Below are 15,599 nucleotides of genomic sequence, written 5' to 3'. Positions count from 1 at the left end.
CAAGTATGTGAGGTGTGTGAGTTCTGCGTTCATCAGAGTCCTCTACTTTCCTTGAACCTTGACTATTGTTGGATTTATTATAGAGACAAGTTTGACTTGAAGTGAGTTCAGATGTGGCTTGAGCATTGTATGTAAACTGGATAACAAGATAACTGCGCACTCCAGAAAGTTTTGCTGCAGGCACATCATATTACAGCGGTGTCCTCTCTGGAGAAGTTTTAATATATCTAAAATTGTCTAATTTAGGAAGTATTCTGAAGGTGTCTTTTTCTAAAATGTTGGATTAAAAAAAAAAAAAAAAAAAAGTATTAAAACTTCCTAACCATGATAAAGTTATGTTGCGTAAAATCTAAATGTCTTGCTCTTGTATTGCCACAGATTTTTTTGAAATACTTAACGAAGAACCCCTTCACAAGAACTGGACAATCTCCTAATTTATCGCTATGGTTTTAGGTCTGCAGAAAGTCAAGATGACATTTAAGAATGTTAACAATTTCACGGTTCACAGTAATCTGATAAGCCTAGAGATACTGTCAGAGTAGGTACTAAATAGCCATTAAAGGTAATGTGGAGGGTGATCAGCAAGCTGCTAAGGAATACAATCTAATTTATGTAGTGCAGAGAATAACCACTAATACAGTTTGCATCATTCACCCTCCATCTGAAACACCAAATAATACTTTCTATTGTTAAGAGGGATGAGCCTTTCTTCTACCATTTCCACCATATTGAAGATCTCACTGAAAGGAGACTAGCTAAAAAAAAAAAAAAACATCTTTAAGACTGTCACACAAAAAAGTTTCACTCGTAAAAAAAATATATAAAAATGGACATAGATGTACACATTAGTTTATTAGCTATTTTGAGTGAATCTATCTTTCCTATAGGCCTACTACCACAGTGGTCTGTAGTTCTGACTAAATTGAAAACCCTTTACTTTATTTGACATACTTGCATCTAAACAATACTTAATTTAAGACATATATAGCTGGTATGTTTTTTTATTTTTTATTTTATTGTGGTAAAAGAAAACCTTTGCTGTAAATGTGAGGATGCCCTGTGTACAATCAGTGTCTGTTGAACCATTAGTGTCTTGAAGGATATACTGTATGGAATGTTGTATGAGACAGTCCTGTCAGAGAGGTGATGAAGCTGTCCACAGTACACCTTTGAAGTGTTTTACTGCTGATTCGCAAGAAGCCTGCTTAATTTACTGTGTTTACATTGAAAGAAAATGCTGACATGTGCTTTATGTCAAGCTAGATTAGGAGATATTAATCTTCACTGTGATTATTTAGACAAGGGAAAGATGAAGAATCAAATTTTGTAACCAAAATAAACCTGTGTGTTAGTGCTGTTTAATGTAAACAGACCGTGGCGGGGAAGACTGATAGCAATTCATTCAAATTAATTTAAGAGGCATTACTCTTTGCTGTTCACTGTTCACAGGGATTTATTAACAGATAAGTGGTGTTGAACAGAGAAGATCCTGAACTCACTCTTATAATAAACAGTCATTTGATACAATGGAACCTTGTCGGGCAACAAATATCCTATTTCCTTAGTGTCTGGCTTTCTCCATAGTGAAAATACACTGATGAAAGAATAATAAATGACGAGTCGCCCTGATTTGAAGCATTCTGTGGTGGATATTTAATAGCCTCTTGTACTTTTGAGAGCTGGACTAAATTAGGCTGATGTTAAAATAATCTGTTCCCACTGTATATCTGTATATCATCCTTATCCAAAACAGATTTGAACTGATTGAAACCCTCTAAAGCTTGAGACAGCTAACCCATTGTGTACCATAGTGTGTGTAACCTGCCAGTAGGCTTTCTAGAGATATGCACTACACGACCACAGTTGTCAAAGCGAATGCCTTGTTCTTAATTCTAGCAGCTTTCCTCTTGTTGGCATTGCAAAATCATTTCCCTAAACCATTTTTCTTGACCTTTTTTTCTGTTGGATCATGGGTCTTTCTAAAAATGGTGTGGTGCTTGATGCATAAAATAAATATTTAGCACGCCAATAAGGGGACCAGTGATAATGTTGTGAATGCTAATAAGAGGTAGGAACATACTTTGGTTATCATAAAAATATATAAATCCAAATTCAAAGCTGAGCATTATTTGTGGTTAATTGCACATGCAATACAGTGTTCAAAATTCTAATACTGTGTCTTGGGGAATCACAAGAGCAGAAAATAAGTTTGCCAGCGACATCTGCTGGAACAGATTTGAACTGCAATAAAATAGGTAAGTCATACTCATAGAATTTTATTGAATGACCAGGGCCCATTTCTCGTGCTGCAACTTGGTCATCTTGTACCAAGCACTGTATTCTGCACACATAAAGATAGTCTCTTGTAATTTTTTTTATTTTTTTTTAGGTGCAAAGATGGGCTTAAGGGATTTGCATTCTCAGCTCTTAAGTAAGTATTACATCTAAGAGCTAAATTTGCAGCTGGAAAATAATCATCACTCACTTTCTAACTGTACAAATGTAAGCTAAAGTTAGTTTTAAGAATTAACCCTTTTCATAGTTTCTTCTAAGTGAGTTCGGTAGACGTTTTCTACCAAGATTCAATGTAATTGATTCAATTGGTCCTGACCGTGATGTACATGAACTGTTAATGTAACAAGCGTTCTGTGGTATTTTTTTAATTGTATTGCTCCTTAATAGAAATAATGTGTTGAGCAATGTGTTATTTATATTAAAATCTGGTTTGAATAATATAAGCTTTACCTAGGGTAGTGTGTTAAAAGTGTTTTATTTTTTTATGCCACTTTCTTATCTTTTAGGTTCATAGTTGGTAAAGAAGAAATCCCAACGCATTCATTTCTAGCGGAGGCCACATATGTGAAAGCACCAGAGAGGGCGAGCCTGGAGCAGGAGAGGCCAGGGGCACAACCGAAGAAGAGCAGAGCTTCTCTAGCAGTGCTGACCAGGAAACTAATAGAATCCGTGTAAGACAGACCCACACAACAATCTCACAAACTATGTTATTTCCCTTTTTTGTAAATGTTGCTCTTTAAATTGCATTTGTTTTCATATTGGATGTGCCTGGGATATGTGGCTTAAATGAACAGGCATTAAACAAAACCTGAAGTGCAAGTTGCTTAAAATGCCAGACGCTTTCTTTCCTTTCCTTTTCTTTTTTATGATGATGTCATTCTGAGTGGTTGTGGGTTCTGTTGCTCCAGTATTGAGTTATACTTTTTTCTCTAAATCTGCCTTTACCTGACTTTAAGCTGCTTTGAGCTTGTCTTAAGTATCCCAAGTGCAGCAACTTAACTGCCTACCTCTGAGTTTCAGTGCTGTGACAGTGTGATAACATGACTTTATCTCCTCCAGCCCCTCCTACTCTAAATGTATATCGACAGGGGTAGGTAGGGCTGGCAGAATTGCAAGGTCACACTGTCACATGATGTGAATGGAATGAGGAAAGCTGTTCAGTCCTGGCACTTAGGATTCTTCAGACAAGCTCAAAGCCAGGAGAGGACAGATTTAGAGTCAAATTATAATAACGTAACTTTGGAGCAACGTGGCACAGAACCACTCAGAATGATTGCAAACAACATAAAATAGCAAAAATAAATGTTTAAAAGTTATTAAAATGACATTTAAAGCTGCTTAATCTTTAATAAGGGGAAGTGGAAAATCCAGCCTATTAAAGTAATTGTAGCTAACAAAATAATTCCATAAAATTGAGACATATTTAGCTAATAGAAGTGTAAAATTGACTTATTTTGTTAGCTACAGTGACTTTAAAGATCCCATCGAAACAAAATAGCATGCATTTACTGGCTAATTTCCATTAATTATTATTATTATTATTATTATTATTATTATTATTATTATTATTATTATTATTATTTATTTCTTTGCAGGCGCCCTTATCCAGGGCGACTTAGAATTGTTAGAAGATATCACATTATACATTATACAGATATCACATTATTTTTACATACAAGTACCCACTTATACAGTTGGGTTTTTACTGGAGTAATCTAGGTAAAGTACCTTGCTCAAGGGTACAACAGCAGTGAACCCCACTGGGGATTGAACCCACGACCCTCCGGTCAAGAGTCCAGAGCCCTAACCACTACTCCACACTGCTGCCCTAAAGGCCAAAAACACATACACAATAAAATAAACTTTGATTTCCATACAAACAAAGACAGATAAAGATTCTGGCATTGATGAAGCATTGTGAAGTAGTTGTGATTTATATGTCATGCATGCTTAATGAACCAGATATTTGGATTTTATTGTATTTTAATGTGTATACTGCAGATCGCTAACTTCATCGTTTAACATCTTTATTAATCAAACAGTAGAACAGTAAAGTATACTTTGTAATATACGTTGTGCAAGACTAAGCTAAAATTTACGGTAATAGTTCTATTTCAGAGCTAAATTGCCTCTGTATTTCCACATGCATTCTTCAGTAAGTAAATTACTCTGGCGCCATTCACGTTAAACTCTTATGTCATTATTATTATTATTATTTTTTTATATTTAATCAGATAGAATTGGCTAGGGAAATTTGTGGTTTTGTTCTTAGTTGAAATTGCTTTCCTGTAATTTTATGTCTGTTAAATACAATGTTTGTGTAAAGGTAACTGTAATTGTCAAAAATGGAATGTGGGTGACAAGATTTCCTTTATTACTTCCAGATGCAAGCATGGACCAAGGCATAGGTGTTGTAAACACTATGAAGACAACTGCATCTCCTATTGTGTTAAAGTAAGGATTTTATATATATATATATATATGTAAAGCTGTAGTTGGGAATCATACACATTCTATATTCTGTGTTCCAGCTAAAGAAAGTGGAATGGCATTATTGGAATCATGGGAGTCATGGCCTTTGCTCCTTTTAACTGGTTCCTTGCTGGGATGCATCAAAAGGAGGCCTCTGTATTGCATTGTTTTCTATGCAAGTACAATTAGGAAGAAATGCGAGTGTTAAAATGGAAAAATCCCATTGGGGTGTGCTGCAGTGTACTACACTAGTCTGGCTCTTGCTGGTAGTGGTCTGTAGGTTTAGATAAGTGTTTTGTGCTTTGGGTAGATCAGGTTCATATGCATTTGACCACACTGATTGCAGTTTAGTCTAGTTTAGGGGGAACATCTCCAGGGTGAATGGAAAAATAAATTAGTAATATAGGCTTATTTATTGTATTTCGAGTGCTTTGCAGTCCGGATATCCTGACAGGCAACTTCCTCAGCTAGCCAGAATGAATGCTTAAATTATGTGAAGATAAACATGTCTAAGGAGACGCAAAAATATATCCTGTTGTTCCTGCATTACATTTCCTGAACTGGTTCTTGTTATGGTACTAACATGCGCTACTACTACTACTGGAGTATAAGACAGTATACTGACCAGCAAAAGTCACAAACCTGATAAGTGCACCTTAGTTGTTTATTACCGATTTAGTGACATGACATTTTGTTCCCGTCATACAAATAATGTTTTTCCCTTCAGTATATATTTTTTTAAATAGGGGACAATGTATGGGAGTGAGAAGCGAATATCTTGAAATGGTAAAAACAAACTCAGCATGTATGTGTATTTTCACAGGGTTTTGTCCGAATGTTCAGTGTCGGCTACCTGATTCAGTGCTGCCTGAGGATCCCGTCGGCATTCAGACATCTGTTCACAAAGCCCTCCCGGCTCCTGTCTCTGCTGTACAATAAAGAAAACTTCCAGCTTGGTGCATTCCTGGGCTCCTTTGTCAGTATATATAAGGTAATTTATTGAAATCATTACATTAAAGTAGTGTTTTACATCTCACTGTCCTTCATGAATAGGATCTCCAAAAAACAGGGTAGTCCTTCAAGAATATATACAACATGAGTGAGAATACATTTTCATAGATGATAAATGTTATTAGTGCTTAGCAAAAATAACATTGCTTATGCCCGTCGGTGGGTTCGTCACAATAGTTTTTCTCCTTATCCGGGTCTAATTTTACTGTATTTCAGTTTAACAAATACTGTACTTTTTTCCCATTTCAAGCATTTTAAGCCCAATTGAGACCCTTACAATGCAAACAGAAACCATCAGAAGGAAAATAGGAGAGTAACTGTGTCAGTTTGAGAATAGCACCGAACCAATGAGCGAGGAACAGGAACCAGCAAAGCAGACAGCACACATAACAATCACAGTGAGGCAGAGCAACTACCATAGAAAATAAATGTATTTTATACACAATTTGGGCCTGGGTGAGCAAATCCATCACTTTGAACTGGACATGTTGCCTGGTCTACTGCCGCAGCTCAACTGAGCGTCAAAAATACGCCATTCCCACAAGCCCCTCCCTCGGGAAACAAAGAACCAATGAAATTAAACTTCCTTCGGTATGTAAGACACTGACATACCAGTAGAACACTGCAGACTGCGGAAGGACATGACATAGTCCTAATTTAAACTGAAGAAATAATGAAAAAAATAATAATAAATACATAAAGAAACTCAATAGAAGTGTTGCATGAATCTAATATGCCTTGACCCAACTGAAAATATCAGATTTATTTTTTACTTATTCGCCAACCAGGTAAGCAGGAGCCAAGCTGGTAGGAGTTCTGTTGTTTTAGCCTGATGGTTTACTTACTTATTACAGCTCCAAGCACAGTGAAATGTATGTAGATATGGGCACTTCCAGTATATCCCCAGAGCCTGGAATATTCTTCCCCAGCAGGAGAGAAATGTCTCAAGAATTGTGAGTTGTATTTATGCCTGAAAGGTCTCAGCTAAGATCAGAACAGTCTTAGTCTTTTTTATTACATAAAAACGATTTTATTATGCAATGCTTGCGCCTGTTTGTATGACTTGGCTTTTGCTATTTATTAAAAGAGCTGAGTAATGATTTGTCCTTGCATGTTGACCAGGTCTAATGAACATACTGTCTTGTTCTTTTCCAGGGCACTAGCTGTTTCTTGCGGTGGGTGAGAAATCTTGATGATGAGCTCCATGCTCTTATTGCAGGCGAGTTTGGCTATGTGTCTAAATATAATAGAGTTATTATCACAGTATTCATTGTCCTATAACCTTGTGATCTATTAATAGAGTGAAATAATCTCCACTGTTAAATGTACCTTGGGGATAATTAAACACCTTGGTTGCAAACTTTATTCCCACCCACCCCATCCGTTTAGCTTGATGTTACTAATTCTAATGACATTTTTAAACCTGTTCTTTTGGGTGCTGTTTTTGATCAGTGTGTGTTTCTCTTGATTTTGACAGGTTTTCTTGCAGGGATCTCCATGATGTTTTACAAAAGCACCAGTATCTCCATGTACCTTGCATCCAAACTAGTGGAGGTAAAATGTAGACCTCTTTCAGATTATGAACAAATACAAAATAGATCTTTAGGGAAAGAACAGTCTCACTATTGGTCCATGAACCAACTTATACAAATCATAGCACACACAATGTTCCCGTGCTGTAAGCCATGGCAGTTTTTGTCTTTTAGATGTTAGTTCTTGTAAGCAGTGATCTGGTTTGGTAATCATCTTAGTGGCATGAAAAAACTAGTCAACCAAAACAAATTAATTCCTGTTCCTTTTGTTTCAGAGAACCAATCTCTCTCTTAGAAATAAAGTCTGCCTAATTTATAGTTTTTTTCCCCATTGCATCATGATGTCGTTTTATCATTTTAAATAATGATAGAGAGAAGGAAAGTTATCTGAAATGTACCACAGGCCAAGCCAATCACTAAAGTAATTACTGTTGACTGGTCTATAGTTAATCTGTGTATTCCACGTGATTTTGAGAGACAGACGATGTTTCACGAAAAATAATCGTCTTAAACTGTTATTGTACCAATAACCCATTTTTATTCAATTTATTTTGAAGAATGCCTTCTAAAGATCAAGACGAATGCATAAATAACCAGCAGTTATGTTAAAATATATTGCCTCTTAATGCAATTTTTCTTTCTTGTACACAGACAATGTACTTTAAAGGCATCGAAGCTGGAAAGTTTCCATATTTTCCACACGCAGACACAGTGATTTACGCCATTTCAACAGCTATTTGTTTCCAGGCAGTAAGTTGTACCTTTTTATTTCTGCAAAGGACACAGCGCCTTATTCTGTACTACTACACAGGGTGGGGAATCGAAGACCTTTTGCAAGCCATGAGAATTTAGCAAGACACAGATTCTTCACCTGTATAGGAATTTTGCCACAAACCCCACTTTCTGCTGCACCTTTTTTCTTATGTGTTTGTTTTTTGCGACTCATAACAGTGATTGTCCATACAATCATCACTGTGGCATTACCACAATGACTTCAGTACATTTTTACAAAACAACCATGCATGTGGTAGAAAGTCAGAAACAGATGTGTAGAAGCCTAATTAAAAGCATTTCCACACACTACTGTCAGTAGTAAATTGTATACTAAATTAATTTACAGACTTGAAGCATTGCTTAGCTTCTGCAAATGCTAAATGAAGTGGAATGTTGCATCTTGTAGTTAAGCTGTTTTCAGAGCGGTCAGAACTCTCGTGCTTGCATGTTGCACAATATGCTATTAATGCTTCTAGACTCAAATGCGTCACCAAATCTAATGATCTAAAATCTGATTAAAAGGATGTGAGCAAACATTTTCTTAATGTTGCCTTTGGATTGAAACCCTTGAGGTTGAGGTTGATGCTATTAAGTGATTCAACCACATGGTATGCACATGCAAAGCAGAATTGGTATCTTCATTGCTGAAGACTGAAAAATATTCTCTGACCTTTTTATGTTGATGGATAGAAGCTAAATGTATTTACAAAGCAAAAGGGGTGGATAAAAGTTAAACGTTACCCAAAGTAGCTGGTAGACAGATATTCAATCTAGATATTGTGTTTATGTGCCCTGCATTATGTTAAGAACTGTCATGTATTTCACTGAGAAATCAATTTCTTCAACATGGTATTTACTACACTTACTACAGTTGAGACAAGGCCTTAAATATTGCAACTGTTATTCTTGATTCCTTGAATATTAAGGGGTCTCTAGTTGACTAAAGGAACGGTTTAGGGAATTTCTTAGGGGAGAGGTCAATAAACAAGTACTTATTTTGAGTAAAAACAGAACACCCTGTAACGTGAGGGATTTAGCTTGACAGCTCTGACATTCCATGATGTCTTACCGCTAACACGAACAGGACTGCTGGTTTAGTCTTACATTGGCACACATGAATGCAAAAACCATGTGTATTCAGATTTGTTTTACGTCTTGCAAATAGTGAAAAGTTTAGCTAAGCTTCTTGAGCCTTGAATGGTGCCTGCAGCAGCAGGTGGTTACTGAGTAAGATATAGGTTACAACTTTCTTCAGTCACTTGCAAACAAAAGAGAAGTGGCAGGGGAACTCCTGCTATAGGAGGCTGTGTGGGCCAGTGGTTAAAGAAAAGGGCTTGGAACCAGGTTCAAATCCCACTTCAGCCACTGACTCATTGTGTGACCCTGAGCAAGTCACCTTGTGCTCCGTCTCTCGGGTGGGATGTAATTGTAAGTGACTCTGCAGCTGATGCATAGTTCACACACCCTAGTCTCTGTAAGTCGCCTTGGATAAAGGCGTCTGCTAAATAAACCAATAATAATAATAAACTTTTATAATAAAAATACATCTTTTTTTTCCGAATTTAGGGGTGAATATGTAAGAGAAAATCTGTGTTTTTGGTAGGGATAAGAGGTTATGGAATATGTTTTAAATAGAATTGTAATGACTCATTCAGTTGTTGGTTCAGTTATTTTTTTACTTGGTTAAAGCTTAAACATTATAGATGTATGCAGGCACTTAATTGCAGTGCTTATTTTATTATGCTGAAGTGTGTTTTTTACCTACTTTGTTTCTGCTTCAGGCTGTGATGGAGGTTCAGAATCTCAGACCTTCATACTGGAAGTTCCTGTTGAGATTGACAAAGGGCAGGTGAGTGATTGATTGTTACTTAAAAGTGTGGTGGTGTCAATAGCTAGTACCATCTGTGTGGTAAACAAAAGTACTGCAGGGCAAAAATCGATAAAAGGCCTCTAAGAGTAAAATGTGGGAGATTTCGGTTTTATGGATTATTATAAGTCACCTCCTCCTTGAAGTACACGGGAACTACTAATTCTGTAGAAATTGTCACCATATGCACTACATTTTATTCAAACAACATTACTTATTATTGATTACTGTGTAGTTGTAATGTATACTTTCATGGTGGTTCACCAGAAAAAAGAAACACAGAAATTACTATATTAAGGCTGTATCTATTCTTGTATAAAGTGTTGCTGTGTGCATTTAGACTGTCAGACACAGTTGTGTTTTACACTTTACTACACATATAAACCTATATTATTAAAAAGTCTGTTCTTGAAATTAAAGTACTAAAGTACTGCACGTCATATTCTTTAACTGGTACACACATGTTAAAACTGGTCAAGGTATATGAACTTGGGTCTGTCAAAGAAGGGGAGAAAATCACAGATGTCTAGTCTTTAAATTGACTCCCACGTTTAAATAAAACTAGTATTTAACACCTTTTATTGCTTTGGCTCAGGTGTCACTAAACCTACTGGGACTTGACACCTCATAAATACTTGAGTCTGTAGGCTTGTTTTCACAGAATAAACTGTGTAACACTGCACAGAACCAAATGGTCAAGTAAAATATATATTTTTGAATCCTTGGTTTTAAAACCTGTTTTGTGATTTGTTAAAATGTCACGGATTATAGTTTGCACTATAGCCCCCGAAGTCCTGAATAACAGTCTATATTCATGGCAACACTACATATACTTGAATACTTCCATAGCAACCGCTCTTTCCTACACTGACGTGCTCACCTTTCACTTTTTTATTTTTCTATAATTGTTTTGATTGATTTTTCAAGTGGTACAAAAGATGGATGTATGAAAACATCACTAAATCATTTAACAACAAAGAAAAGAAAACATTTGGGGGTGGAGGGAACAAAACCATACCAAAAAATCAATTAAATAAAAAAATACAATAAAAATAATTAAACAAAATATACCTACCACCTTTCACTTTGACGTTTCTGTTTATTTCTACATCTAAAATGTAATTAACAAGACAAGGCTTGGCAAGTTCAACATATCCCTTCTTGTGTTACCAGGTTTGCTGTGATGAACCGTCGGGTGCTAGACGTCTTCGGTACCAAAGCCTCACGGGATTTCAAGGGCTTTATACCCCAGCTGGATCCCCGGTACACTGTAGTGAAGCCAGAAATCGAGATTCAGCCGGGTTCCTGAAGCAGTGTTGTCAATACTGACCAAAGCAGCACGGCCACCAACCCAGCATGTTCAGTGAGGCCAAGGCACTCGTAATCAGTGTTATTTCAATTTGATACCATTTCTGATTGATCAGGAATGCCGGAGGAGAAGTTTGGTTTTAATTAAGCAAACCCTTTTGCCGAAAGAAACTGTGAATTGTGAAAGCACTTAATTAGCTGAAAGTATATTCATATATATGTCTCGTTAGCACAGTTTCTGAATCGAGCAATAATCTGAATGAATAACCATAGAAGAGAAATGAACTATTGCATTGAAGTTAGTAAAGTTTTAGGGAAATCTTTAGAATTATATAGAAATGTACAGTTATAAACTGAAAAATGTTTTAAGGAAAGTATAATCTATTAAGCAGTCATTTCAATTTCATTGAATTCAGGTGGGAACTTTCTGCCTCAAATCTGGTTGTAATTGTAGGCCAGAGTTTGAGATCCTATTTGGCGCTTTAGTCTAACACAGCGGGCTTGACAAAGAGGAGACCGGGGGAGGGGGGTCCGTTCATAGTATAAATCTGACTAAATTGCATTAAACAGATGGAATCTATCAAGGCTACACTGTCATTATTGGCCAATACTAGTATAATTCAGAACAATAACCATGGCTGAGTAATAGAACTTCAGTGTGTTCCAGTTTTAGAGAAACTGGCACACATGCAGGAAAAAAAATGCAACAAACCTGAACTAACAAACTTTATTTTTTATTCAGAATCAACATTGCAAAATGGCAGTCTGGTAGCAGAAATGCATGCAATCTCTCAGGTGTTACCACAGTAACTTCTCTCTTGTGTATATCATCATGGAAGAGGTTTGTGATGTGGCTTGATGCCGCCTGTAAGAATCAAAACACAGATCCAAAAAGACCTTTAATATTGAATTGCATGTATAAATTAGCTCTCTGGCGGAGCCTACTGGTTGATCTGTCTGTTACCTTTTTTCTTCTTTTTTTTCTAAACTTTATCTAAAGCAGCTACCAAGGCCCATACAAACCTAACCTCCTTTTTAACAATTTGCTGCTCAGTGATGGATTTTGTTATTCATGTTAACAAAGACAGTATTGAATGGGTGGTGCAAAATGTAACTTCTGTTTGCTTCTTCACACAGTGCTTCATTTTGTAATTGTATGTCTAATGCAAATACCGTATTACTTGGAATTAACGCTGCTGCGTTTATTTTAAATTGCTGAAAACAGCGGTGGCGCTTATTCAAGGGTCGTGGTAAATAGAAGTTCTATAGTTTTCTAAAGGCACAATTTTTTATCGCGGTATTTGAGGGAGACGTATATTGAAGTTTATTTCTGCGGATACAACGTGATCAGGATGGTGAAGAAGTCCTACAACTTTACACTGAAAGCTGTTGAGTTTGCAGATCAGTAACGAGAGAAATGTCAGTTCAACACCAAGGAGGTATGTTTATTTTCCCTTTCTTTTCTTGCAGCAGTTTCTAAGAGTCGCAGGGCTGAACTCTTTAATAGATGATGCGCTTCTTTCTCTTCAACCAGCAAGACAACTAAACGCTCGCAGTCTCCTGGTCCAGGCAGGGCTTCGGTGTGGAAGAGGAGTTGATCCTGTGGCTATCCCCTAAACAGCAACGCTACAGCGAGAGCTTCCCTAGCTTCTGCTTGACACTCCAAAACACCACAACCCCCACTCTCTGAACTTCCTGCCTGGATCAGGATTCTTCAGCGTCTCTTATTAGCCAAAATACCGTGCATACAACCAAAACAGAAATGCATTTAAGAAACTCAAATAATAATCATACAGCTCCTGCAATACAACTACAATGTATTACTTTTCTTGCTAATTCTTAATATATTTATTTTAGTGCTGCTGTATCAGTGCATAGTGCTGTGTACCTACAGTATTCTTTTTTTGTTTGGGTTCCATAAACTTTACAGTAAAAGTCTATCCAATTCATTTTGTTTCTTTGTAATGTTTTGCCACACTGTTTTGTATGTGTTTCTTAAGTGCTGCATTTATTTGGGCTGGGGTAGGGGGAAAAATTCACATGTTTCATTATTGAGAGCGCCGTTTATTCGAGGGCAGCGTCTATTACAACTCTGATATCCGAGTGCAGCACCTATTCAAGGGCGGCAGTAATTCAAAGTAATACGGTACAGGAAATGTTCTACATTCTCAAAAAAGGCAACATTATCTTTGTATTTATGCTGGGATTTTGTAATAATAACATGAAGTATAGCACATTAACACATTGCCAAGGATTAAAAGGGTTTCATGCTCTTTTACAAACTGAGGTACATACAGTATAAATAAGGTTAATCTTCACAAGTGTATAATCCACTTGTCAGACATCAGGGTTTTTTCTGCCCTGGAGAGTTTGAAGATTACAGACTGTTGTTAAACGCACCAACTGCATAACCCATTTTGTTTTCTATGAGGTAGCATTCCTTAAATAACATGACTTTTTAGGCTTGTTGCACAAGTATATATATATATATGTGTGTATATATATATATATATATACACACACACACAAAGTGTGCATTAGTGGTCCTTGCACTTCCTGGATCGAATCTAATCCCTCTGCATTTTGCACTGTATTGCATTTTGATTTTTTTTGGCAAACTTGGTAAGTGAATATTGAGTAAACTTACTCACTGTCATCAGTTTGCTTTTACATTTAAATGATATTTATAAAATCAGGCTCCAAGTGTTGGTATGCATCCATATTGCACAGACACATGATTGTGTTTTGCGCCTTACTGTTAGCAAGTATAATAATAAGACCAGTGATGGAATGGGATTCTGCAAAAATATGACATTGTGATCACAGGTGTCCATGTAGTGTCTTTTTGGGCTTGCAAGGTGCCCTCTTTTTTTCATGTTTAGTTCTGGTTTGATTTTTGCTGCTTTTTTTCTCAATAGAAGTGGGTGTGTCTTGAAGGAAAATTAAGGAAAAGTTAATTTTGTAGAACAAAAAACCTGCCCAGAATATTTGGAGGGGTTGGTGCAAATATGTTCTTTATGAAGGTCTATGCTATAAAGGCATCTAAGGAGAATCCTTCTTGTCATTATCTAATGAGATATAGAATAGTGGTGCATTATTACCAGCACCCACTCTAAATAATTGGAATGCATTGTACAGACCCTCTCCTGAGCGTAATTCACTAAGCCTGATTAGGACTAATGTGACTTCCCACTGAGCACTGTCAACACCCTCAGACTCTGTATGTCCCTGACCCTCAGTGGGGCTCACTGAGCTATATTGTTTCATTTCATTCTTTTTCTGATGCAAAAAGGAACCTCGCTGGTGTATCAATGTGTTCACAAAAATAGCGAATCCTGGGCTTGCTGAGCAGGTTTTTCATTCATATACATTTCGGTATACCTCCAAAGTTAGACCTACATTGGTAGGCTAACATTTTGATTATTGCCTTTACAAATAAACGGGGCAACTACCTCCATATCCACATTGTTTACCAATCAGTCCTTATCAGTGGTTTATGTGTGTTCCCTCGTAATGTGAAGTGTCATTAATTGTTGCTTTTATGAACAGAATTATGAAATTAATTGTCACTATTATATGAACTGTATAGTTCACTTCTACTGTAAATGCTTTAATATTGAACCTGTGGAGGGCTAGCTTTTGTCACAAATGACCATTGAATAAAAGGTAGTAAACAGTGTAGCCTTACATGTAACACCTGTAACATTTATTTTGTACAATAACATTCCATGCTTCTATTCTTTCTTACGGACATTATTAAAAGAACATAACCCCCTTCTAACCTTGGACTGTAACCTGACACTTGTCAGTAAATGAAATAAACCATTATAGAAGATCAAATACAAAAAATGACACTTTTAAAAAGTACACGTTTTAAATAATGTAACTTTAATTTACAAGCTATGCAGTTACATTTGTACAATTAAAACTGCTGTTTTACGTTTTGTTTACAATTAAAATCCTAATACAATGCTAAACATGCTGTATGGTTTTAACTACAACTAATTTTGTGAGACAGTTAATATTGTCACTACATATTTTTGGAGCTTCTTACTCTCCTCCTCTCCTTTCTTTACACTGTATATTTATTTTTGCAAATCTCACCTGTGGTGCCAGACTGCTACTCTTTATCCAGACATTGATAGTAACTTGTCTGTAAAAATGTCTGTTGCTTCTTTAAAGTAGTCTCAATATACAGATCTGCACTGTGAAACAAGTAAATCTCGGCTTGTTCCAATATCAAATTAGTCCTGCAGCTGGTTTCATATTTACTTTAACAACATAACTTCACTGAGCAAAACATTTTATTGTCTGATATAGTGGACTAGATGTCACTATCA

General features: G+C 36.4%; 1 protein-coding gene across 1 annotated transcript in view; it reads left to right on the top strand.

Moving 5' to 3' along the window:
- Positions 1–15,236, top strand: part of LOC117405969 (transmembrane protein 135) — a 108,082-nt gene extending 92,846 nt beyond the window's left edge. Inside the window, exons 7-15 of the mRNA XM_034009569.3 lie at positions 2,390–2,431; positions 2,802–2,966; positions 4,680–4,749; positions 5,591–5,758; positions 6,934–6,997; positions 7,256–7,332; positions 7,962–8,060; positions 9,866–9,933; positions 11,125–15,236. Of these exons, the coding sequence (XP_033865460.1) occupies positions 2,390–2,431; positions 2,802–2,966; positions 4,680–4,749; positions 5,591–5,758; positions 6,934–6,997; positions 7,256–7,332; positions 7,962–8,060; positions 9,866–9,933; positions 11,125–11,260 (889 nt within the window). The 3' untranslated portion in view covers positions 11,261–15,236. The remainder of the gene's footprint in view (positions 1–2,389; positions 2,432–2,801; positions 2,967–4,679; positions 4,750–5,590; positions 5,759–6,933; positions 6,998–7,255; positions 7,333–7,961; positions 8,061–9,865; positions 9,934–11,124) is intronic.
- The last annotated feature ends 363 nt before the right edge of the window (positions 15,237–15,599 follow it).

Source organism: Acipenser ruthenus, chromosome 9, assembly GCF_902713425.1.
Source record: "Acipenser ruthenus chromosome 9, fAciRut3.2 maternal haplotype, whole genome shotgun sequence".
NCBI classification, from domain to species: domain Eukaryota; kingdom Metazoa; phylum Chordata; class Actinopteri; order Acipenseriformes; family Acipenseridae; genus Acipenser; species Acipenser ruthenus.
This window is presented reverse-complemented; position numbering and strand designations above follow the sequence as displayed.